This window comes from Sturnira hondurensis, unplaced genomic scaffold (assembly GCF_014824575.4).
Source record: "Sturnira hondurensis isolate 20B ecotype Veracruz unplaced genomic scaffold, ASM1482457v3 Scaffold0015475, whole genome shotgun sequence".
Classification (NCBI taxonomy): domain Eukaryota; kingdom Metazoa; phylum Chordata; class Mammalia; order Chiroptera; family Phyllostomidae; genus Sturnira; species Sturnira hondurensis.
Window position 1 is genome coordinate 729,037 of NW_028088106.1, and position 27,013 is coordinate 756,049.

A 27,013-nucleotide genomic window follows, 5' to 3' on the forward strand; every position below is an offset into this window, starting at 1 on the left:
GTAAAAATAGCTGCTGCGTAGGTGACTGAAAATATTTCCTGCATGCCCTATTCCCATTATGCTGTGCACAGCACGAGCTGCTCCATTACCAGATACACCTATAGTAGCACATGCCTCACATGACTGTAAAGTAGGGACTTGAGATAAATAAAATTGTAATCTTTGAAAAGCAATTAATGGTTAAAACACAGCATGAAGAATAGAACTTGTATTATCCCTGAAAGAGCCAAAGTCCAACCATCTGCTTTATATCTCACTAAGCTTAAAGGTGCGAAAACAGATATGAATTTTGCTAACTCCTACAAGACTGGATGAAGATCATATAGAATTTAGAGACTGGAACTAGCAAAGAAATGTCAATAATTTAGGCTTTTTCTTTTAAATTTAAGGAGAACTGTCAATTTTTTTCTCTCTTTATAATATGGTATATGGAATAACTCTGAAGATTCATTTCAGTGAGGCTTTGAGAAAGGGCAGGTAAGAAAGGAAATATAACATTTCTATTGAAATTTTAGAAAAGAACACAAAACTGCAAAGAATTAGTCCAATGATAATAAAAACTCTAGTCCACAATATTGAATATACCAGTTTTATTCTACTAAAAATATATCTATTGTCTCTTGCTAAATAAAGAACAGGTTTTTATCCCGGTAATTTAAGTTTTCTCCTTGGTAAAGAAGCAGTTTCAAACAGGTCTGTGCTGAGTGCTTTATAGTTTTCCATATCACTGCCTGAATAAAATGAGAACCTGTTAATATGTAAATGATCAAGGAGAAAAACTGACTTTCTTCTTGAAAATTAAATGTCAAATTAGGTTTGAGATGTTTACAGAGATACTTTTCATTTGTTCATTATTATAGAAATAATAAATGAGCAAAGCTTCTTATTGGGGAAAATGTAGTTCTTTAAATTTTCAATATTGTATTGGTGTTATATAAGGTGTTTTGGAAGTACAAATTGTCATTTGCAGGACTAAAAACTTGGATGGCTAATACGAAATGGAACAATTATAAATCTGATAACCAATAGGAAGAATAAAATATACAATTAATTACAATTTTCTCATAATAGAAAAATATCACATCTTTGCACTTTCTCGTCTTATGAGAACACACACACACACACACACATACACACACACACACAAATACACACACACACACACACACACTTATGTATCAATTCATATATTTCCCACTCAAGGATGTCACTTATTTGAGCACTTATGACACTTTATTTTTAAAATAAAATGCTGTCATGTGCTGCTAGCTGTTACTGTTATCACTATGCAGATGTATTTTGACTGTCATTAGACATCAAGGAGAAATAAAAAGACATTTTATTTAAGTAAATAGTGTTGAAACTCACAGAAAACAATTTAGGAGGAAAAAAAACTTTTAAATTAGTGGTAAAATTTCTAGCAGCTTGCTTGTTTCCTCCTCATTTAATCAGGTTTACGGAATGGTGTCTGGGTTGTGCAATGGGATCTGGTATTAGTTTAGTATTGTGTTGCAACAAATGGTCAGAAACCTAGTGGCTTAAAGCAACATATGCTTTTTTACCTTGCCACTCTAGAGGTCAGAAGCCTAATGCCCACACGATTGAGTTCTTGGAGACTTGAGTTCTGGAGGTTCTAAGTGAGAATTCATTTTTTTGCCTTTTCCAGCTCTGAGATGCTGCCCAGATTCCTTGGTTCCTGGCACCATCCTCAGAACACACCATGTTTTGCTTCTGTGTTCATGTTTTATTCTCTCCTGTCTCACTTTCATCTTACAAGGATCCTTGTAATTGTTTTGAGCTCACCTGAATAATCTAGGCTAGTGTCCCATTCTCAAGATTCTTAATTTCATCAAATCTTCCCAATCCCTTTTACTATGTCTATATTCTCATGCTCTGGGAATCAGGGAGTGGACTTTTTGTGGTTGCTGCTATCCAGTCCAGCACAGGGCTCTTATTGAAACATTTCAATATTCTCTCTTAATCACGTGTATATGATATGTGAGTATGGGAGCACATATGTCTGTTGTTTGAGTAATTAGCTTTCTTAATTGTCACTAATGATTCAGTCTAACAGTAGGGATTATTAATTAAAAATTGTATTACCATTGAAATACAAATACTCTTCATTACTAATACCCCTCTAATTTAAGCCTGGGAAAGTTTTTAATAAGGATTAATTTAACATAGATAAACTATATCACAAATTATAATCTATTATATTTAATAAGATTTATTTTCAATAAATCATAAATTTATGGAGATAGACAAGATCTGTCCAGTAAGTATACAATCAGATAATATGAAAAATAGAGACATTTATTGAGGAAGATAAAAGATACAAGAAACAGTACACATAGGACAATGACACCTTAGTCCCTTTCAAAGTAGGTGCTTTGGTACCTCAGGCAGTTCTCTCAGTCGCCATCAGCTGCCCAGTCATATTTTTCTGAATCTCATTGACAGTCTGAAATGTCTTTCCTTCAATGGTGATTTTAGTTTTAGGAAAAGCTAGAAGTCACAGGGGCCCAAATCTGGGCTGTAGTGGGGCTGAGTCACCTGCGTGATTTGATGTTTTGCCAAAAGACTCTGCATGAGCGGGCACATCCTTGTGATGAAGGCTGCCAATCACCATTTCCCATAGCTTCAGCCTTTGGAATTGTTCAGGAATTGTTCAAATAGTTTCCATGGAGTAATGTTCAATGCAAAATGTGGTGGAGATTCATTTCTTTACTCAGTCATTTTAAATGTGATAGCCACACAGTGCACATGCTCACTCAGTGACCTGTACTGCCCCCACTGACTAGTCAAGTGAAGTTGTCATTGCTCACACAGGCGTTGTCCAGTCCACTCTCTTTGGCTGCGAGTGTTGTGCAAACCATTCCTATTATATTAACAGTGGTTGGACTTTTTCTGGACAGACCTCATATTCCTTGGTAAAATGTAACCACTAGTTCTGAGCATATTTCACCTACCTTATCCCAGACCAGTCTCCCAAAATGTGTATAATCCAAAAATATTTTGCATTCCTCTAAAATATGGACTTAAATTATGAGCTTAATTTAATCTTACACTTACAATGAATATATTCCTAAAGGGATTATCTTTTAAAAAATTACTGTCATTAACATATTTGGCAAAGGGCAAAGTTACCATTGTATAACCAGCTATTGTAAAAGTGTGATTTCAATATAGTCTTTAAGAGACTCCAGGGAATAACGTTGAATCTCTCTCAAGTATGATTTTTAGTGTTCGTGGATGCTTTAATTTTATGTGGTCTAATCTTTACTACTCAGGATATTTTATTTTAACCATGGGAAAGCTTAGTTTTACTTTATTGATTAATTAAATAAAGCAATTCATTATTCTGATAGTAAAATGCAAAACATTATTTACTTCTTTGTTTTCATTGAAATCAGCTGGTTAACAGCAAATATGAGATGCAGGACAGAACACTGTGCCCTGTAGGAACTTTTTGTCTAGTAGCTAAAATGCACAGAATAAAATGCAGTAGGAGTTCATCGGTGGTTTGAGTAGAGGGTGATGAAACCAGTGATGGAGAAAGAAAAAAGTTAGTGGGGGAAGGTTAATTTAAAGGAGATTAATGCCATTGGAATTTAGAAAAGGACTACAATTTTGTATGGGAAAGGACATTCCAAACAAAGAAATAAATACTAAAGACAGAGAGAGATGATATTTTTAGGGAAAGTGAATAGAATGGTATGGAGAACTCAAAGTTCTAATGGTGAAAGAATAGCAAAAGAAAGCATTGGAGCAGAATATCTGTAACCAGATTATGAAAAACAACTTAAACGAAATTCTGAGGAATTTATTCTTCATCTACATTTGCATTTTTCTGGGGTAGGAGAATGAAGGAAAAAATAAGGTACTTCCTGATACTTGATAACTAGCATCACTTTTTAAAATTTTATGTGAGATTTATCAAATTTTAAGATGAATTGGTAATACACTATGTAGGTCTCTACAAGAATTCTGTTCTGATAATCATTCATTGCCTGTCATATGAGAAGAAAGGAAATATAACCATATTTTTCTCTTAACAGCTATAAATGGTGTATTATAATTAACCATACTATGTTTAACAATGAGCCATAGATCTAATAATTAAATATTATTGTTTACTAAGTTCTGAAAACCTGTCATAACATTTCCCTAATACTTAGCTGCTGCAAAAGCTTGTGCCTATTCTTAATTTAACTAGGATCGATATCAGACTCCTCAGGAATTTAGCTGTTAAATGAGACTGCCCCTCCTTAANAACTCAAAGTTCTAATGGTGAAAGAATAGCAAAAGAAAGCATTGGAGCAGAATATCTGTAACCAGATTATGAAAAACAACTTAAACGAAATTCTGAGGAATTTATTCTTCATCTACATTTGCATTTTTCTGGGGTAGGAGAATGAAGGAAAAAATAAGGTACTTCCTGATACTTGATAACTAGCATCACTTTTTAAAATTTTATGTGAGATTTATCAAATTTTAAGATGAATTGGTAATACACTATGTAGGTCTCTACAAGAATTCTGTTCTGATAATCATTCATTGCCTGTCATATGAGAAGAAAGGGAATATAACCATATTTTTCTCTTAACAGCTATAAATGGTGTATTATAATTAACCATACTATGTTTAACAACGAGCCATAGATCTAATAACTAAATATTATTAATGTTTACTAAGTTCTGAAAACCTGTCATAACATTTCCCTAATACTTAGCTGCTGCAAAATCTTGTACCTATTCTTAATTTAACTAGGATCGATATCAGACTCCTCAGGAATTTAGCTGTTAAATGAGACTGCCCCTCCTTAAACTTTATTTTGTAACTAGATACTGGGGATCATTATTTATATTTACTTCAAGGGTCTCTGTAGTGTCCTGTTATATATTAATGGGCATACAATTTGTTGATTAACATTCTCACTAATATCTAAATAGGAAGTTGACTTCTAAGGGAGGTGGCATAACATTATTATAAATTATATCGCAATACTCAAGGAGCTAGAGGCTGCATAATTATTCAATAGACTTATATAGATAGATACTAGTTTTAGTATTTGATTTTGACAGCTATTTTTTAAAAAATATCCAAAAGTTGCAGTTTGTCATAAATTAAAATGAGAAAAGGTAAGTTAGCTGGTCCATGACTACTCATGTATATTTTCTACCAGCTAAGTCTATCTGTATCCTACTTCTAAAATAATATATATATTTATTAAAATAAGTAATTAGATGTTTTCCTATAAATGCAGCAGGGTTTTCATACTAAGCTTTTCATACTCAGGCCAGAATGAATTCAAATTCAGTAAACTCTGTAAGTTAGAGTTGTCCTAATCTTTTTATGTCTTTTGATTGCAAAAGTCTTTTATTACAAAGAAGTAGACATTGTACTAGCTTTGATCTTCTTCCTTAGGGATGTAAATGAAACTGCCTGCCCTATCTCATAAGCTTCTTGTTCATTACAGTGTGTAACACTATGTTTCACACAATAGGAAGGAATTTAAAATAGAATTAGTTTGGCTATTTCAGAAGTATGGCAGGAAGCATAAAACAGGATAAATGGAAAATACACATACAAGCAACATGTTTAGTTTCCGAATCAAGAAACTCAGTTCAGTGAGTATATTTTAAAATAATCTCCTTGAAATACTGAAAATTCACTTACTTGAGTCCTGTAATCAATTTTTAAATATTTTATTTATTTATCTTTAGAGGGGAAGGGAAGGAGAGAGGAAGAGAAACAACAATGTATGCTTGCTTCTTGTGCATCCCCTGCTGGGAACTGGCCTGCAACCCAGGAATGTGCCCTGACTGGGAGTCGAACCGCGATCATCTGGTTTGCAGGCCCACGCTCAATCCACTGAGCTACACCAGCCAGGGCTTAGGAGGCTATTCTTAATGGCTATTTCTTAGAGGAATAATATAAAACTCCCCAAAATTGCAACAGTACTAATTGTTTTAAAAGTTGGAGTTGCTTTGCAAAATTATAGGCTCATTAGATAAGTTCCATTAGGTTATCTTACTCCTGGAAAAAAGTTATTTCTGAATTATGATGAGTTAATATCTACATCTACATACATATGAATACCTATCGAGAATGGGGGTGTGCATATTTTCCAAAGGGATTTTCCCAGAGGATTATTCTGTATTTATAGCCTAATGTAGACATTAATACAAAACAAAATGAACAAGATACTCAACTGTAGGATATATTCCTTTCAATCTTAGCTGGATCCTTTTTCCCCCTTTAGAAAAAGTGATTTCCTGAAATTATTAGTTGATTGCTTTTCAATTTCCCACAGCAGTTACTCTAAATCTTTACCATTCTTTCTGATTGTACTTCCTCAAATTTTAAGTCTTGCATTTCAGTTCTTTGAGAAAACCCAAGCATGTAAGAATACCTTAACTTTCTTCCCTACCAGCTAATAATTTATCTACTTCATTTTTCTGTCCTTTTTTTTTTTTTTTTTACTTCGGTATTATTTAGGATCTTGTCCCAGCCCCATGGGTTTTTCATAGTAAAGCCTTTCACTTTCACATCCTTCTTGGGCCTCCAGTCTCTTTGCTTCTTCAGTGACAACTTTCCCTCAACTTGGAAGTCTGTGCCATCTTTTCAGAGCTCATCATACCCAAATTTTGTCACTAGTTATCCCCTTCCTTAATCAAATTATTGAAATTTCACATGGATTTAATAAATTTCTTTTCCTCTTGCCCTTTTCCTCTTGTATTTCTGGCTAATCTTTGTCTTCTCTGCCTCCTATGCTTGACCTATGCTTACTTCATTCTCTGTATCTCTCTCTCTCTCTTTTTCCCACTCCCTCCCTCTCTTCTTCCTTTCCTCCCCCCCGCCCCCCCCCACACCTCACTTTAATTTGAGCTATATCTATTTGTATGCTTTAATTGTTTATTTACAGCTTCAGTTCTGTTTTGTGTTTCTAATTTTAATCATTCTTTTGAATTTCAGTCTTAAATATATCACTGTATAATGCATATGTATTCTTAATTGTCTTCCAAGGGCCCCATACTCATGCGTATTCCAAAAAACATTGAAAAATCTTGTATTTGGGGTCAGAGATTTGAACTCAAGATTCTGACATGTAATGGAATGGGGGGAACAAGGTATTTGACTTCAGTTTTCTTATCAAACACTTCTGTGAAACTTCTTTTCACCAAACACATATACCCATACAACCATCTCCTCTCACCTGTTATTACAGTAAGCCCTAATGATCTCCTAGCTTCTGCCCTCACCTCAACTTGTACTCTATTCTCAACACAGTAGCCAGAGTAAGCCTTTAAAGAATAATTTAGGGAATGTCTCTCTACTTAGAACTGTCCAGTGGTTTCCCCCTCTACTTTTAACAAAACTCACAGCCTTCATCTGCCACTCTCAAGCCCATATTTCCCCAATCCCTCACTTCATTTCTTCTTCCGTTCACTTTTTCCCAGCTACTCAGTCCTCTCCAATGTTTCCAACTTTGCTGAGCACAACACCTTTTATTCATATGGATGTTACTTTCAGGTCTTATAACATGAATGTCATATTGATTTTAGTAAAAAGAAAGAAAAAACTTTTATTTGTATCAAGCGCATTGTAGTAGCTTCTGCCTTAGCAGTTTTGCTTACACTGCCCTTGTCAGGACTGCCCTGTACTTATTCTCTACTTATTAATATCATACCCATCTTTCAAGTTATGCTTACATCCTCAAACTATGTTTTGTAGTTGTATCTATCTGTCTCTACCTGTGATCTCTCCTTTTAGCAGCTATTTTTTATAATTTATTTCACAACTTTTTATATATGAAGTACTTTTGTACTGCTAGTCTGTTGGCATGGTAATCTGCTGGGTCCTTGAAGACAAAGAATGTGACTACTACGACTTAGATTCTATAGCACCACGTCTAGTACCAAATACAGAATATGCTCAAGAACACAACTATTTATTGCCAAAAATAATAATTATGATAGCAGTGGTGATGAATATGGTATTGATGGTACATTTATTAAAATATTTATCTACCCATGCCTGTAGATTAAAGATGTGTTGTGTGTTTGTAACATATATTTTTCAGAAGTTATGTTGGGGTGAGAGGAAAGAAACTGAGGAAGAGAAAGGAAAGATATACCATATTTTATCAAACTATTGTGTGGGAGATAAACCATCATATTTTAATTGCTAGGGTAAAAGTGCCAATTAAGCAATAGTCTAATACTTTCATATTACTTAGAATTTTTATTTGATATATATATTGAAATGCCTATTTACTGGTGTTTTTAAAATATTTGAATCATTTTTGTGTATACTTAACAAAAGTGTGCTATCAAACGGCTAAGTGGTTCCCAGCACTCCTTCACACTCAAATGCCATTAATTGTAAGAAATATTTATTTTACAGCTACAATATAAAAAACAAAATATGATATTGAGTGAATTTAAGGGTATAAGTAAGTATATTGAAAAGAAACAAGATCTGATGAGTTTATTAGGACTTGACGAAGGATGATGGATCTTAAATATTCTGAAACAATAGAAGGAAAATAATGGACTTTTGGGATACACCCAACTGTAGAAATCTAAGTTACAGCAAAGCTTTATGGAAGTGTACTCTAATATTTGCTATATTAGTAGTGAAAGCTGTCACCCAGACAGTCATAGCAAAAAGAAGAAGGAAATATTAGGAGACCACATATCTAACTAATGTAGAGACATGAAGTTCTGGTATTAGGATGGAATGTTAAGAACTGAAGACTCAAAGATGCAGTTTGAGTGCAATAGTTAATTCTTTCAGATTTTTCTTCTCTTGAAGCAAAGGAGGAATGAAAATTTCTGTATTCAAAATTTCTGTTTTGGATCACCATCTATAAAATCTGCTTATTGAGATATCTCTATGCCTTATCCAATATAACAAGGTCTCTAGTCATAAATATGAATATAATTTCTAGCTATTTCAAGAATAGATTGTGTGAGACCACATCAGTGTCAATTCTATCAAAATGCTGTACTTGAGCTAAGTGACTTAAATTAAGAGAAATATTTTGGTTTAGCTTTGCTGCTGACCAGAAAATATGGATGCCATCTGTGTACATTTTATGTATTGCTTTCTCACATTTCATCTTTGTACTGCTCTTCTGTTCCTGTTCAGATCATTCATATTTTATTTTGAAACATTTTCATTTTCAGATCAGCAGTCCTGTGATCCTGGTGAATTTCTTTGCCACGATCATGTGACTTGTGTCTCCCTGAGTTGGCTGTGTGATGGAGACCCTGACTGCCCTGACGATTCAGACGAGTCTTTAGATATCTGTGAGTAGAAAGGTTTCCATGCCATTCCTATTTACCTTACATGTGATACTAAATGTCAGTTGTTTTCTTGGATAACTGATATAATTGATTCTTTTTTTTCTTGTTCACCTAGACTAAGAAAGTTGAAACCTTTCATTTATGTTTTCTTTAAAATTATTATGTGACTGAAAGCATAAAGGGCAGTTTTATAGTGTGGATTGACTTGTTTAGGGAAGAAAATGCAAGGTTAATTTTTCAAAGTGATTGTGTTATTACTAGATAAAATGACTTGAAGAGGAATATAAGTCTTTAAAACATAGCAGTAAAAAGGAATAAGACCCTCTCCAAGATTTTCTCTTGTGCATTTTGAGACAGAGGAGTACACAAAAGGAATGGTAATCAAGCTTTAGCTTTCTTATTATTTGTATTAATATCATAGGATAGAACATATTATTAAACACAATTATTGGTTCTGTTTTTCATTTTTATATACTTGTTTATATAACTTGCAGAAAGAACCAATATAGATTTTAATGTACATCTTGCCAGTAGGTAGTGGAGGCAATCCTTATTAATATGCCTTATGTTTGCTAGTGCTCTTTAAATTTCTCAACATGTAGGCACTTGTATATTTGCATTAATTGCTTCTCTTTGAACAGGTTACTTTTTCCACAGGAAGAGGTCTTACTTGTTTACTACATTTATAATTTTTACTAATTTTTCCAGTTTAATTCTGAAAAAAAAAAACTTTGCAAGGTTCTGCATAGCATAAAAAGGATTCCTAAGAATAGTAAGAGGAAAAAATAGATTAATAAGAAAAATGGTAATATATAAATTCAATGTGGTAAACCCACACAAAGAATATTATTTGACAATAAAAAAGAATGAAGTACTCATACAGGCTTCATGGATGAACCTTGAAAACATTATGCTAAGGAGAAGAAGCCAGACATAGAAAACCATGCATTGTATGATTTTATTCATGTGAAAGACCCCAAATCGGCAAATATATAGCTATAGAAAGTAAAAGATTGGTGTAGTAGAAGGCAATGAGTGACTGCTAATGAGTACAGAGTCTCTTTTGGGTGTAATCAAAACATTCTAAAGTGGGATTGGAGTTATCGTTGCAGTACTCTGTTAATATATTTAGAAATATTGAATTTCACATACTAAAGGGGGTGAATTGTATGAGAAATTTATCTTAACAAAATTGTTTACAAATGGTAATAAATCTCAATATTATGAGTATGGGGATAGATGGCACAGTAATGGTAAAAGACAACAATAATAAATGTTCTGGCCTATAATCATATAAAATATGATTTCATATATATAGAATCATATATATACATGTACATATTTGTACATATATATACATGTGCAAATTGGGCCATATATATATATATATGAATGATTTTTTCAGCTTCAACATCTCTTATTTAAGTGTCATCTAGGAGTTATTTCATCATTAGCTAGAAGGATTCTTATAGCATAATCAGAATAAAAGCTTACATTTTTGAGTTTTCGTACTGGAGTATTCCATTTATGTCCTGATCCTCCCAACATATTCCTGGTGGAAGAAAAAACAAATATCACAGAGACATGAGATATATTTGTGGTATCCATATCCAGGAAAACGGTTGAAGGAGAATGCGTGGAACTGTGTCCTTGCCGCAATGCAACAGCAATTGAGAAAACAATGACTGGATAGCCTACCTGGGCAGGAGTTCTCTTTGTGCTGGTGAAGAATAAAGAATGATGGTGTCCCTTTGTTCTTAAAAGCAAGTGCAGGAATCAGACAGGAGAGGATTTGTGGTATGGAGTGGGAGCAAGGATCTGGATGGTCAAAACTAAAGCCCAGAGAGAGTTAACCTCAAAGTAAACGTCAAATTGGGTAGATGACAAATATTCTATTACCCCTCCATATCTGAATTCTTGCATTTAGAACTAGCTGGTCCCCAGCAGGGCTGCCTCAGGGCAGTAGAACATGTGTTTGCCAGCCCGCCTTTATCCTGGCTGACAGGGCATCTGTTCTGAATGGTCAATGTCTCTGCCACAATGATCTTAAATATTTTGAATATCCATGCTACCCAGAAAGTAGACACAACTTTGCATTTGTAGAAAAGGTGGGCTCTTCAATTCATACAGATTAGGGGGGTTAGAACACTAAGGCCTCAAATTAAAAATCATATGTGGGGAAATTAAAAATAAAAATAGCTCTGGCTGGCATAACTCAGTGGATTGAGCATGGGCCTGTGAACCAGAGGGTCGTGGTTCGATTCCCAGTCAGGGCACATGCCTGGGTTGCAAGCCAGTTCTCAGCAGGGGACACACAGGAGGCAACCATGCATTGATCTTTCTCTCCCTCTCTCCTTTCCTTCCCCTCTAAAGATAAATAAAAAAAATCTTTTAAAAATAAAAATATATTTTTCCTGCTTACTTAATTTTTAAAATGAAATCCATACCTACTCAAAACATTTTTGGCAGTTTTTTAAAATATATAGTTATTTCCTTCTCCAATAACATTTGATGTGTTAGATTTTAAAATATTTCTTTATATTGGCCATTCTTATTTTAACCTCAAATATCAAAATTGCTGAGTATCTGTAAAGGAAACACTAACATTGATACTATCATATATATATATATATATATATATATATATATATTTATATAACAAATGTCTGTTATCGATTTTTGTTCGAACTCTGTTGTATCTACAAAACATTAGATAAAAACAGCTGAAGCAATATGCTTTTTTCCTCCTAAATTCACTTGGCCCTTAAAATGGTAAGAAAACCAGTACAGCATGGAATTTATTATAGCAGTGTAATAGTTCTGCAATGATAACAAAATCTTATAGGAAAAAACGGATATTGTCAAGGAAGAAGAAAGGCTTTTTCTTGAGAAATACTAATGACTGAAATGCTTTAGAAGATGAGGATGCACATAGAAACACCACAATGAATTTTCTAACATGTGAAAGTGGATTAAATTATATCCATACCTTTGAATATGAGAAATTACTCTTTAGCCTTATATTAAAATTGAAAGTCTATTATTTGAGGTAATTTCAAGTGTCTAAATAACTAGTTAATCATCGTTAGGCCCTAGAAGGCCATGAGAATGAGAAATCAGGGAAATCATCATCCTTCTACTCAAGGCTTTCAATTCAGTTGTTGGTCTAGAGTTGTGTGTGACAAGAATGAAGATGAAGGATGGACGTTTACTTGTGAAATGAATGCTTGGTACCACCTGTGGCTGGAAAGTCTTCTTGAAAGGCATTTTTATTTGAAGTATTCAAAATTTAATTCCTTATAGGATTTTCTGTTGAATGCTTAATGATACTTCCTTTCCAGCAATCATCTCCAGCTGATGTATGATATTTTCTGGGAAACCGACTTTAATATACTTAAAACTGATTCTTTTTAAGTCAGAACACTATCAGTGCTGCTATTATTTCTCCTTTTTTCCCCTATCGCCCTATACTACTCCTGGTCACAAAATCATTTAGAGCGTACTTTAATTACAGATCATGTTCTCACTGGCCAACAAAGTAAGATAAAATAGACTCGTAAGAGGGTAACATTTACAACCTGGGGAGTTGTGATAATTTTCACATGGACTCTGCCCTGTCCTTCTGCAGGGATCAGCACAGTTTTTATATAAAGAACCAGATGATAAATATTTTAGATTTCATAACCCCATATGATCTCTGTTGAATGTTCTTCTTTTTCTAATTATTTAAAACGTAAGACACAGTCTCAGCTTACAGTCTGTAAAAAACAGGCCACGGGCCAGATTTGGCCAGCAGGCTATCGTTGGCCAACCCTGTTGTAATGTCACTCATTGATGAATGATACCCACCATGAAATTACAGGGGTAGGTCTGTGCAGGGAACAGAATCCTCCCTCACAGCGGAAGCATGTGGCATAGAGCGGTGCATGTACCTGCCACCATACAGTGTAAGACTCAGGCCATATGGTGTTTTCTACAAAAGCTGGATTTACTCTTCTATTTTGGTATGCCTCCTTATTGGTTAGGATTCCATTTGACCATATGGAACAGAAACAGTAGCTTAACCAAATAGGGGTTTATTTTCTTCACCTATAAAGTTGAGAATATAGAAAATTCAGAATTAATATGGCAGTTCTAGAATGGCACCAAGCTTTCTCTGTCTTTCTGCCCTGCCATCCTTAGTGTGGAGTTGCCAGTAATAAAGGCACAGTATGCTGTTCTGCCACTGCCAGTAGATAATTCCATTCTGGAAAAAAAGAAGAAAAGGGAAAAGGGAAGAGGCCAGTGCCCGCTGACTTTCTCTGTTGTTTTTTTTTTGTTTTTGTTTTTGTTTTTTTTTTTCAGAAAAGGAATACATTTTACAGAAAGGAAAGTCAGTACATAAATGCTTAGATCTCCTTCACTGGAACTGATCATATGGAGTGTAGGGCAGTGAGTATTTTCAACAGGGCCTATTGTCTTCCAAAATAAAACTGACTGTATTAATACAGAAAGAGGGAAGAACAGATACTGGGTAGGCAGAGGCACCATAGAGTCTGTGCCATTGTCTCCCTTCACTCTCCTTCCCTCTCTCCATCACTATACAGGAGGTGGCAGGCACCATGTATGATCAGGGCTTCTGAATCCCAACTCCGTGTCTTCAAGGCCATCTCCTCCTCCACCAATATCTTTTGTCCTGAGCAACTAACTAAACCCCATCAGGACTCCATTATTTCATTTGTACACTGGACATGGTAGTACCAGTCTCATAGTGAAGTGCGTAGATAATGCCTGTCCCATAGTAACATTCCCTCTCTACTGCATACCCCATCTGCATTCCAAATGCTCAGAGCTCTGAGCAAGCGCTGTGCCCTAAGAGTCTTCTTATAGAGCATCCTAACTGTCCCCTATTCCTTTCTTACTTAAGTCAGTTTTATTTTCTAAGAATCTGACTAAGAATAGGATTAATTTGCCACATACACAAATTCAAGTTAAATTGTTAACAGTTTTTAATAATTAGATATATTACATTTGAAAATTAAGACAAGTTTGCTATTGAGATTATTTTGGGACAGGTGGCTTTTTCTAGGAACTCTTCCAAAAACATTATGTTAACTAATTGACTGAAGTAAAGATGCATGGCTAAAAAATATGTTAGTGAACAAGATAATTTAATTGACACTGTAGCCTTGAAATGCAGATGTTATATAATTTTAGAAAATTGAGTTTATGGCCCTTCTGGACTCCTCTAAGTTGGTTGTTATTGGTAAAAGCAGATTTGTCCTTTTTTTAAAATACTGAGGTAAAGAAAGATCTAATGCCTAAGAGGACCCCATGGACCTCCTTAACTGATAACTATGGAGTCATTTGAAAACATGGACGTCTATCCCAACAGAATTGTATAACACTGGCTTTGGGAGTGAACAGTTCTAATTCAAGAATGCAGTAAAAATAACAAGTCTCCTGTGTAATGGGAATAGAAGCATTTATAAAAAATGAAAATGGCTGTAAGTTATTAGGGTTAGATGTGCCTCTGCATGAATGGCCATTGACTTTATTATTTCTCTCTTGCATTTTAACTTTAGATGGAGAATATTAATGAACTTCTTATATCCATACAATGACCTTTCCTTTATGATATAAGGTAGACATCCTCTTATACTTTGCTTCTAAACTTTCTTTCTTTGACAGAGGTCAGAGAAATAAAAACGAAATTCAGGTGGGAGATTATTAGTGAGTAGATATCACTCTTTAAAGATACATAAGTAAAACAGGGCTCTCAAAGTACACTATAGGAACAATAAAATGAGTGGAAGTATGGCCCTTGTTCCTAAGTAATAGTGATTTAGAGGTCACTTTGCAATGAGCTAATATATGAGAACGACAAAGCAGAGCTTTTTGTTAGGTGGAGAAGCTGAAATGATCTTACAGATTAAAGGGAAAGCTTATGAGTCCCATGAGGACAGTTTATGTCTCTTTCAATTCTTTTTGTTTTTCTCTTCACTTTACTGTGAGGCTTTTCATTTTAGCAGTATAGAGGCCAAAACACTGACCCATCTTAAATAATAAAAAGACTCCCACTTAAGAGCTGAGATGAAGGGCTGACATGAAGGTGAAGGAAAGCACAATTGTGAATTATAAGGGCCTGTCTAATATTGATTCATTTTCCTAGCACAGTGCATCAGGATGGGGGGGTCAGATTTCTGTTCATTCTGCCCCACAGTGTGCTAACACATCTCTGAAAATCCGCTTCTGCGATTTTAAGAGAGGTTGACTGGAGGCATAGGTGACAAAACTGAGTGCACTACAGCTCAGATAGGTGGAGCAAGACCAGCATTCCAAAAGGCCTTGCTTTTTACTCAAAACTCACTGCTTTTGGCTTTCTGATCCAAGATCACAGGTCACAGGATTAAAAAGAGACTCATGTCCCTTATCCTATACTGGAAACTACAGGAAACAAAGTGTTTGAAATAATGTGAAAGAAAAGGGATAAAATAAAATCAATGAATAGAGAAAACTCTGGTAAAATTCTCCTGGGCATAAGGGATGATGTGCTGTACACAAGTGCTGCTGCAGAGCCCTGTAGGGACAAACTGAAGGCCAAGCAAGAAGTCTTCTCAGAAACAACCCAATCCATCCCTTATCTACAAGTAATCTAGCATTGGGGGGTGGGGATGAAGCCTTCTTACCTTTCACGGGTGAGCACATTTCTTCCCAGAGGACATTTTATTCTTTACAGTCAGTGTATATATAAATTTACATTTGACTTTCACTCAGAAGTATTTCTAAAATGACATATTTTGCTAAATGAAGTTCTAAAGAATGCTATGTTCTGAGAACGTCCTTTAATGGCAATTTCTTGTCTTTTTTTCTACCCTGCCCATTATCTTTCCATTATCTTTCTCTGAAAGCAGGATATAAGACCTACTATAACATACCTACAGAATCTACAGTAAGACAAGGAGTATCATCATTCTACTAATTGCTGATTTGGCTGTGTTCCAAATCAGGCAGTGTAACAGCCTTGGGGTTAATTTTTTTTTTTTAATTCTCACCCAGTGATATGTCCATTGGCTTGAGAGAGGGAAAAGGGAGAAAGTGAGCAGGGAGAGTGAAAGAGAAAGACATTGATGTAAGACAAAAAGATTAATTGATTGCCTCCCATATGCACCCAGATTGGAAACTGAATTCACAACCTATGTTTGTGCCCTGACCAGGGATCAAACCTACAACTTTTTGATGTACAGGGTGATATTCCAACCAACTGAGCCACTTGGCTTGGGGAGGGTGAATTTTTTAATTAAAATTTGATAATATTAGCTTTCCAGATTTTTAGGATGGGAGAAATTGCTCAAAGAAAGATAAAGAAAGAAAAGAGAGAAGGAAGGAAGGAAGGAAGGAAGGAAGGAAGGAAGGAAGGAAGGAACTCATGAGAGGATAGCTAAAAATAGAATGTAGGTGGAAGAACACCAATCATTAATGTGACTTATATAAACCAATTCAACCTACAAGGCCTTTTTTTCTCCCTTCCTCCCTTCTTCCCTTCCTTCTTTCTTTCTACCACTCCTCCCTTCTCTTCCCTTCCCTTTCCTCCCTTTCTCCTTCCTTCCTTTTTCTTTTCTTTTCTTTTTTCTCTTCTCTTCTCTTATTTTGTTTCAGAAGATGTCTTGGAAAGGAAGGCTCAACCTTGGAAGATTAGTTAAAAATAGTGGAGAATCCCTTCACTGGATCTGAAGGGGTTTCTGGTTACTTAGTCACAAAGAAGAAAACAAACCAATAAACAATTACTTTTCAGTATATCTGATTGAATTGCCAAAAGAAAAGTAATTATGAATATAAAATGCTTTTCTAGAATCAGCATGCAGCCATAAGGCTAATTTTCATCTCTCACAAATAAGAATTGTAGAAATGACATGTGCTTGTACTGTGATAATGCTTTAAAATATGCATATTAGTATCATTAAATATAATTTGATCATTATAACTTAGTTTTTGAAAAATACTAGGTATTGTGGCCATTAAAACAAAGGAGTTCCCATCAGACTGTCAGTGGATTTCTCAAAAGAGACCTTACAGGCAAGAAGGGGCTGGAAAGAAATATTCCAAGTCATGAAATCCAAAGACCTACAACCAAGATTGCTTTATCCAGCAAAGCTTTCATTTAGAATGGAAGGACAGATAAAGTGCTTCTCAGATAAGGTCAAGTTGAAGGAGTTCATCATCACCAAGCCCTTATTATATGAAATGTTAAAGGGACTTATCTAAGAAAAAGAAGATAAAAAATATGAACAGTGAAAGGACAACAAACACACAGTTAATAACAACCACACCTAAAACAAAAGCAAACCAAAAGGACAGCTAGATCAGTAGTGGAACCATAGAAATGAAGATCACATGGAGGGTTAGCAACAGGGGAGTGGGAGGAGGAGAAGGGAAAAGTAGCATAGATGGTAGGTAGAAAATAGACAGGGGGAAGGGCAAGAATAGTAGGGGAAATATAGAATCTATTGTGACACATGGACGTGAATGAAAAGGGAGGAATGGTTGGGGAGGGGTATGCAGGGTGGAGGGGAATGAAGGGGGGAATGAGACAACTGTAATGGCATAATCAATAAAATATATTTTAAAAAACAGTAAGAAATGAGATGCAAACAGGTTGTTTGGTAAAGAGCCTCATAGTTTATAGTAACAAATCTGGAGTAGGAATCCAGAACTTCTATATCCTCACTTCTTACCATAGAACCTGTTATGTATTGAATTTTGATGCCTCAAAATTCATGTATAGAAGCTCCAAATCCCTAGTACCTTACAATGTGTCTGTATTTGGAGAAAGGGCATTCAAAGAGCTAGTTAACTTAAAGTGAGGTCATGAAATGGGCTCTACTCTAACCTGAAGATGTCCTTCTCAGAGCAGAAAGTGTTAACATCCTAGGTCATGCTACAGCCAGGCATGCACAGGTGGGAGGCTGTGAGAAGAGACAGTATGAGTGTAGCCATCCTCAGTTTAAGGACAGAGAGAGGCCTTGGGGGAAACCCATCCTGCCAACATCTTAATCTTGGACTTCTAGTTTCCAGAACTGTGAGGAAGTCAGTTATCATCGTTTAAGCTATCTGATCTATGGTATTTTGTTATGAGAGCCCTCACAGGCTAATATAGCATTCTATAACATATCTAACAAAATTCCATTATTTTATATCAGTGTAAAAATAATCTAGTGATTTAAAAATTTCCCCTTTTTCTCTAAGAAATATATTATCAAAGTGCCAAAATTGCAAGCATTATAATCCTGTTAAAGAGATATGAGATGTAATCGGCAATTAGTTTCTGTAGAAGATCCATCCTTACATCAGTTCTATAATCCTGTAAGAAAACCTAATTTAAACAGTGGTGTTTATATGAAAATTAAATATATATTAAATAAAAAGTCAGTAGATAATTAATACAGATATTTTTTCAATATTCTTATAGATGATAGATTGCTCCCAAATTTAAAAAAGATGTATATTTACCTGACCTTTCTCCCTGGTGATCCAGGACATTCATTTAGAAGTACAGTTGGTGGCCATCTTTATAACTAAAACTATTTACAAATTAAAGCACACACTTGAAAAGATGAATTACTTATCATTGTTTTTAGTCATAATATGGATATTAATGATATTCTGTTAGGTGGCTATAATCTATATTAGATTGCTATAATTTTTAATTCTAAATTGATTGCTAGGTGAGGCAATAAAGTAGATGTAATTTGAGAGTAAAAAGAAACATTTCCTTCTCTACATAGATCTTTGGGAAATTTTGTTACCTTTTACTTCTAAGTTTGCACATATCAGACAATTCAGTTTTTAAAATAAGTGACATGCTAAATATTTTTACCTAAATAGTGAAGACAGTTTTGTCATTGCACTAGACTTCTCCGAATATGAATGGATTTTGTTTAAGAAAACTAGTAATCAACCAATCAGCAGCTATTTACTGAGGAACTGCTGTGTTCACAGTGTTTACTGGTTACTCATCTTTAACCCTTTATCTCATGGCCCATCATATACCAGGGCTTTAGCTTCTGCTAATTTAGTCCTCTATCCTGGTTAAATGTGGTTATTTCCATGTTAAAGAAAATGATGTTTATGGTAAAGTTGATGATGATATTACTGACACAAAATAGATGATCAATATGATCCAGATGTTGCAATATGATCCTTATATGGATTACCTCCTTTGATCCTGACAACAATTGTAATGAGCGTGTGTTTAACAAAACAGTCTTTCCTATGAGCTAAACTTCAGTCCCTGTTCGGATAGTCAGATCGCAACCTTAAGAATGGAAAGTGCAGGGCACATGCCTGGGTTGCAGGCCAGTTCCCAGCAGGGGACTCACAAGAGGCAACCATACATTGATATTTCTCTCCTCTCCTTTCCTTCCCCTCTAAAGATAAATAAATAAAATCTTAAAAAAAAATGGAAAGTGCTGAGTTGCCTGTATGACCACCAGTCCTACAGGCGACACGGGCACTGAGAAATAACAGAAAGCCAACACAGGAGAATAGGCAATTTACTTGGCAGTTATTAATGCAGTTATTATTCCAGTGGAAATCCATACTAACCTGATAACAATGCTAATCACTCAGAAATGACCAGTAATAACATCACACAGGAAAATTGTGGGATAGAGAACCTGAGTCCCAAGGTCTCAGTCTGCAGGTCCAGGAGACAGCACAGTAAGCAAGGAAGCCATCAGAGTCTTGCAAGGCAGAATCTCTGGAGCAGGGTCAGCTGCAAGGCAAACAAAGTTCTCAGTCCAGCAGGGCAGAGCCAGGGGCAGCACGGGAGTCAGGAGATCAGCACAGCATGGAGCAGCACTTTAGCGTGTGAAGCTCAGCTTTCTCTGCAGTGGTCTGAGGCCTGTCAGTTATACCCTTGTGGGTCAAGAACTCCACCCCTCTGGGTCTCTTGATAAGTTTCTTGGCACCCCTGCTGGAGCATGGGGAATTTTCAGGTGGTTTTACCCTGGGGTATCCACCCCTATGTTCAGTTCATGGTGCAGATATCTTGAACACCCTGCCAAACATGACTTAGGTAGTCTCCTTGAAACAAAGTGTCACTACTGACTGGAAGCCATCTTGGTTGACATGAATGATGCTGTTTTGTCTTATATACTTGGTCCTATCTTGACTGGACCAATGCCATTTTATTGGCCCTGCTAGCCACAACAACCTTGAGTAGGATGTTGGGTAGAGTTGTTCAGATTGCACAGGGCTCTAGGGTGACATACATATCACAGCAGCACAGGTATATGTGTTTTTCCACAAGTGGAAATTAACTATTTTGAAAATGGGGCAAGTTTTTTTTTAAATTTGCATAAAGGCACTATATGAACTAATGGTATCTCTGCCTATGTTCTAACCATGGTCTGCTTTTATTGATGATAAGAATAAAGCAGGAGGCAAGTTATTTACTATAGGTCTTAAAGCCATTAAGTGACAGATGAATACTGTACCATGCTCTACAGCTGTCTAGATAAAGCAAGCAAAGGAGGCTCAGAGAAACTGAATTCCACTAAGACTCCCTCTTAGTGAAAGCAAGATTATATCCTTGCCCATCTCAAATTACATTCAAGTCAGCATGCTTGCCATTATATCACGTACCACCTGTACATTCTCCATTCAAATATATGTGCAGGGTCCAGAAGAAGTAACAGCTACCTGAGTGTGGATGATAGGGTAATAACATGGGTGTAATAATTTATAGTTTTAATTTGAACATTTTACATAAAATGTCATATGATATGCTTGAGTGTGTTATTGTTATGTTACAGAATTACATGCTTATGATTTTGTAATAAAAAGATGTGCTATTTGTGCTGGACGCTGTACATTCAACTATTCTATTTATACACATCCAATTTTAAGTGAGAAGCTACTGTGTAACAGATTCTGTGAGAGATGTTGGGATTGGCAAGATCAATGTGCTAAAGATGAAAGACAGAAATAGTAACAATTGGAGAGAGGATTTTAATTATTTTTTCAACCAGAGAGGATATGTTTTTAAATTTCTGTTACTGTACTAACGATTATAAAAGGTATATGAGTTAATATTTACATATGCATGTATATGAACTTCATGTCTGTGCATATGAAAAATTGAATCTGGAAAATGTAGTCAGTTTTTTCTTAACCTTGTTTGGTCACACACATGTACACACACTAATGAGAGCACACCAACACACATACACTAACTTAAAAATACAGTGTTGATAATAACTCTGCAGCTGATGAGATTTTTATTAGGTTTTTATTGCTGTGTAACAAATTGCTACAAATCTAGTACATTAAAACAACACCATTTCCTATCTCACCACTCTGTAGATACAAGCCTTGGAAGGATTAAATGGGCTCCCTGTTTCACAAGGCAGAGATCAAGTTTTTCCCTCAGGCTATAGTTTTATCTGGAGGGTAAGGAAGAATCTACTAATTCATTTAGGTTGCTGGCTGATTACAGTTTCTTGGGATTGTAGATTGGGGTACACATTTTTAATGGCTGGTAGTGTCAGCCATTCATAACAACTAAAGGCCTTCAACATTCCTTGACACAGGATCCCCTATGTTTTCCAAGCCAACAATCCTATGTCAGAGCATCCTCATGCTTCATATTTCCAATCCCTAATTTTCTCCTGGGCTACCACGTGAAAAAACAGTTCTTTATTTTTAAAGATATCAAGTGATTAGATTAAGAGCATTTGGGTAATTTCTCTTTTGTCATATAATATAACATAGTCCCAGGAGTGATATCTCATATTTACCGGTTCCAACCACATGGGCCAGAGCAGGAGCTCTGCAAGGTTGAGTGTTGGGTGTGGGGGCAACTTTGCCAACAAAGTTCCCCCATCTGCCATGGATGAAAGTGAAACTACCAAGACTTGATCTGCTTGGGGAGGAGAAGTGGCCAATCTCCGAGGAGAAAGACCAAGAGCCTTTTCCTTAATGGGCTTTTATTTGGTTTGTTTTGCACAAGAATACAGGTAAGGATCAAACAATATATAGCATTCAAAGAACCATGAGAGCTTATTCTCAGTCAGGACCAGATAGCTAAAGAGCCATAAAACTTTGAAGAGCAAACTTCTTGCTCGGACGCTTATCATTCAAATGAGAGCATTCTAAACAAAGCAGGTTTCACAGGATTTTACATATTCTTTCTCAGGCGGGATCACCTGGAACCCACTCTAGCCACCAAAGAACTCCACTGCCTTCCTCATCATAGGCTTTTAGGCTTAAGTGGATTAGAGCCAGGAAGTGCTTCTCCCAGATGGAAATGGGGACTCAAGCTATGTCAGAATAGCCAGAAGGTGAGGGTCCACCACATCTCTTTATTGTAGCCCCTCGAGTTCTTTGATGGCCTCCCAAGTGATCATGTCTGGTTTAGGTTGCCCCTCTTCTGAGGGGTCATGCCCCTCTCTGACTATCTGACCAAGTGTTGGGGGCAGGGGATGAAGCAGAACCAGTGCTGCTGCCAGAGACAAGTTTTGTCTCCTTAGTGGCTCACAGTCCAAAGGTTGCTCACTCTGCCTTAGCCATGGGGGGCAGTTACAACTCCTGAAACCAGGCAGAGCGGTTCCCAACAGCTGGGCGTTGTTCTCAGAACTCTGTCCAACACAGTGAATCAGTTTACTAGAGCAGCCACAAAAAATAACAGGCTGGTGACCAAAACAACAGAAATGTATCTCCTCACAGTTCTGAAGGGTGAAAGTTTAAGATCAAGGTCTTGGCAGAGTTGGTTTCATTCTGAGACCTCATTCTTTAGCTTGTAGATGGTCCCCCTGCTACTGCCTTTACATAGTGTTGGTGTCTGTGCCCTAATCTCTTCTTGTTAAGGACACTAGTTACCTTGGAGGAGGGTCCACCCATATACCCATGTGACTGAATTTTACCTTAGTTGCCCCTGTCTCCAAACACATGCTGTTTCCCATTCTGAGGTACTCAGAGTGAAGACTTCAACATACACATCTGGGGAAGAAACAATTCAGCCCATAGCAGTCAGCATGCTTTTGCTTTTTTTTTTTTCATATTCTGAGATATTTTAGACATTAGCTTGCCTAATAAATGTAAATTGTTATTTGTTTAATGAATTAGAAGACCTCCTGCTTTCTATTGTGAAGAATTTCAAGCTATCAGCAAGTTGAAAGAATGGTACAGTAAAAACCTGCATACCCTGGATTTATTGCCCATTAACCTCATGACGCTGGTTTCATCTTTTTCTCTTTTCCTGAATTATGTGCACACATATGCAATCTTACATGTGTGTACATATTTATGTTCATATGTGATTTGTGCTGAAATGCTTACATTGCACAGTGAAATGTTACTCCTAAATGATTCAAATAACAAGGCGAAATTTTGCATAACCTTAGTACTGTCATCACAACCATGAAATTTGATTTAATATAATAGTCAATTTGTATCCAAATTTTTCCTACTGTCCCAAGATATCTTCTGAAGTTATTTTTTATATAATGCAGGATCTAACCAAGGATAATGTATTGCATATAATTATCACAGCTTTTTTTGTCTTCTCTAATTTAGAATATTTCCCAACTTTCTTTTGTTTATCATGGCACTGACCTTTTCCTCTACTATGTCACCCAATCTGAACTTTTCTATTTGTTCCCTGGTGTTTGGATTCAAAGTAAATTTTTGCGAAGAAGATGGTGTAGGTTATGACATGCGTTTCTCATTGCATTGCATCAGAAGATAAGCCAATTTGATGATAGCTTGATAACTTGGTTACCAAAACTGAGTTACAACAAAATATTTTTCAGAAAATAAGGTAAATCTTTCAACCATATACCTAAAAAATATAAGAAAAAAGAGCCGTTCCTAATGGAATCTTACCTATTTCCTTAGGAAAAAAGATTTAATCGTGACATATCCTTGTTATTTGAAAAGTGGAATCAAGCAAAAAGTGAGGCTTTTAAGTTTGAACTAAGTGATCTCTTGAGTTGTATCGATCTCCCCTCAAAAAAATCTAATTTTGATTTCTTGCCTTGCTCTATGTCTAAGTATAAATAAACCATAGATTTTATGTCACTTCTATTTACATAACGTATAATCCAAGCCCCTCATTACAATATTTAAGGATAAGAATCTTTTCTAGTCTTTATATTCATACATTGTTCTGCACAGTGAGAAACCTACACATTTTTTTGTCTGTTAGAAATTTAGAAGATAAATATGCAAGTAGGCAGGTTAAGGTATAATAAAGGACAATAAAGGACAGACTCATCAACTTACAAGAACTCTATAAATAATATATATGTGTATGTACATATACATGTATGAATATATGATTACATTTAATTCAATTTTTAATTGGCAGTTTATTTGAGTAGGTACTTTATAGAATTCATGAGTTACAGAATTACATCCAATATACTTTCAGAAGTTTACACAACTGCTTTGTAATCTGGTTTCTTTACATAAGTAAGGAAAAAACTTCTTGAGGAAGGACGATCTATCATTTAGATTTTTTTAATCTAACTTTCTTTTACTACTCTCAACAAGTTTTAATGTATTCATTTAGTTGGTTCACCAATAGAACAATTGAATATAACATTTCAACAGGGAAAGGAGATGTTATCACCTAACAGAAAAAATTCTTCCCAAGGTTGGTCATTATGTAAGTCACTTGTCTTTGGTGTGGGGGAGAGAAAAATAGCTAAATCTATTTTACAGCTGCAAATATAGGAGAAATTGTTTGCAAGAGGGGAAAGTTAGCGGGATTTCAGCCTAAATGAGTAGTCATGATTCTGCATTCCCACTGGAACATTTCAAATGTTATAAGAAGTAAAAAATAAATAAATAAAATGAAATAAAATAAATGGTATGTTCAGGTTCAGGGTGAAATTGAAGTTAAAAAAGAGAGAGAGAAAGAGAAATCCACACCAATTCTAGTTATAAATGCCTGACTACAGCAGAATCCAAATTAAGGAGGCAAAGATGGTCAGATACATTCTGACAGTGCTAAAGCAGAAGGCAGTTTGTAGATTCAACAAGATATTGATGATAATTTGTAACTACAATTATGGGTGTGTGCTTAGAATCAGTTGACCTTTGAGGTAAGTGGATTCTTGCAGATATGGAAATGAAATTGCTTCTCCCTAAGCAGAAGCGAATAATAGGGTTTGCATTACGAGTTTTTTTTTTTCTTTTTAAATAAACTTGAAGCTTTTTTTTCATTGATGAATAGGAATGGACATGTATAGTAAGTTTGGTTTGTTTTAAACTTTTTAGGTTTGACTAATATTTGACAGAGTGAGGGAAGTTGTTATTCCTCAAATATAAAAATGATTAAATAGATCAATTAGAAGTTCATTCTAAGATCAAGTAATTACAGTGATCTGATTGGCTATCTAGATGGTACTCTTAAATGGGCAACATTGGCTTCCACTTTAGATTTAACCCAGGGATAAACTGGACATGGGAAACCTGCTGTGAGTCATACCCTTTGTAAGGAGGATTTCGACTGCCGGGTTCTTGGTAAAATTTTCTTCAATATAGACTCTTGCTTCTAACTTGCACTCTCTGTTTGTTAATAGTAACAGATTGATTTATTGGGTGTTTATAGATTCCAGGGACTGAAATAGTTTCAATTTACATAACCTCCAGATGAAAAAAAAGCATAAAAGAGAAGAAACCTATAATTTCGTGAGGTAAAGCAACGGGCTTAAAGACATGTAGCTAATGNATAAAAATGATTAAATAGATCAATTAGAAGTTCATTCTAAGATCAAGTAATTACAGTGATCTGATTGGCTATCTAGATGGTACTCTTAAATGGGCAACATTGGCTTCCACTTTAGATTTAACCCAGGGATAAACTGGACATGGGAAACCTGCTGTGAGTCATACCCTTTGTAAGGAGGATTTCTACTGCCGGGTTCTTGGTAAAATTTTCTTCAATATGGACTCTTGCTTCTAACTTGCACTCTCTGTTTGTTAATAGTAACAGATTGATTTATTGGGTGTTTGTATATTCCAGGGACTGAAATAGTTTCAATTTACATAACCTCCAGATGAAAAAAAAGCATAAAAGAGAAGAAACCTATAATTTCGTGAGGTAAAGCAACAGGCTTAAAGACATGTAGCTAATGAATCTCAGAACTGTGACTGGACTTTATATCACCTCAACTTACACTCTGTTTTGCTTCTTCTTTTTTTTTTTTCATTTTGTTTGTACCTCCCAGTGATATAGTTCTAAACTCCTTCTGTACTGACTGAATCTCAGCATTTATCAAAACATTAACAAAAAAGATCAGAAATACAATTCCTAGCTAAATTGCTAAAGTTAAAACAAAAAGTAGAGGCGCATTTACACACTTTGACGATGGCTTCTACCCTCAAGAGCTGGTGTGCCCATGCACATGTACGATACACACACACATACACACCATAATCTATTTCGATAAAGACAGGTGATCTGTTTACTTGATAGATGTGTGGCTTTTCTTTCTGTGTTATCATTGGAAATGGGAGAATGTGATTAGTAGGGGTAAATAATATACAGTAAGTACAAATGGCATTCTACCTGCTTAATTTTCAGAAATGCATCCTAATACAGAGGATGAATATCTTTGTCAAAAACAATTAGGTCTCATTTTGTTTGTCAAATATTCATTCATGCTGTTTTTTTACTTACATTCAATAAAACATTGTAGATCAATTAG

The 27,013-nt window shown here is 35.5% G+C and overlaps 1 protein-coding gene across 1 annotated transcript in view; it reads left to right on the forward strand.

The window, feature by feature from the left end:
* Positions 1-5,134: 5,134 nt before the first annotated feature.
* LRP1B (LDL receptor related protein 1B) overlaps positions 5,135-27,013 on the forward strand; it is a gene marked incomplete at its 3' end in the record, with an annotated part of 1,343,287 nt that continues 1,321,408 nt past the window's right edge. The window contains exons 1-2 of the mRNA XM_037064526.1: positions 5,135-5,144; positions 9,198-9,320. Coding sequence (XP_036920421.1) covers positions 5,135-5,144; positions 9,198-9,320 — 133 coding nt within the window. The remainder of the gene's footprint in view (positions 5,145-9,197; positions 9,321-27,013) is intronic.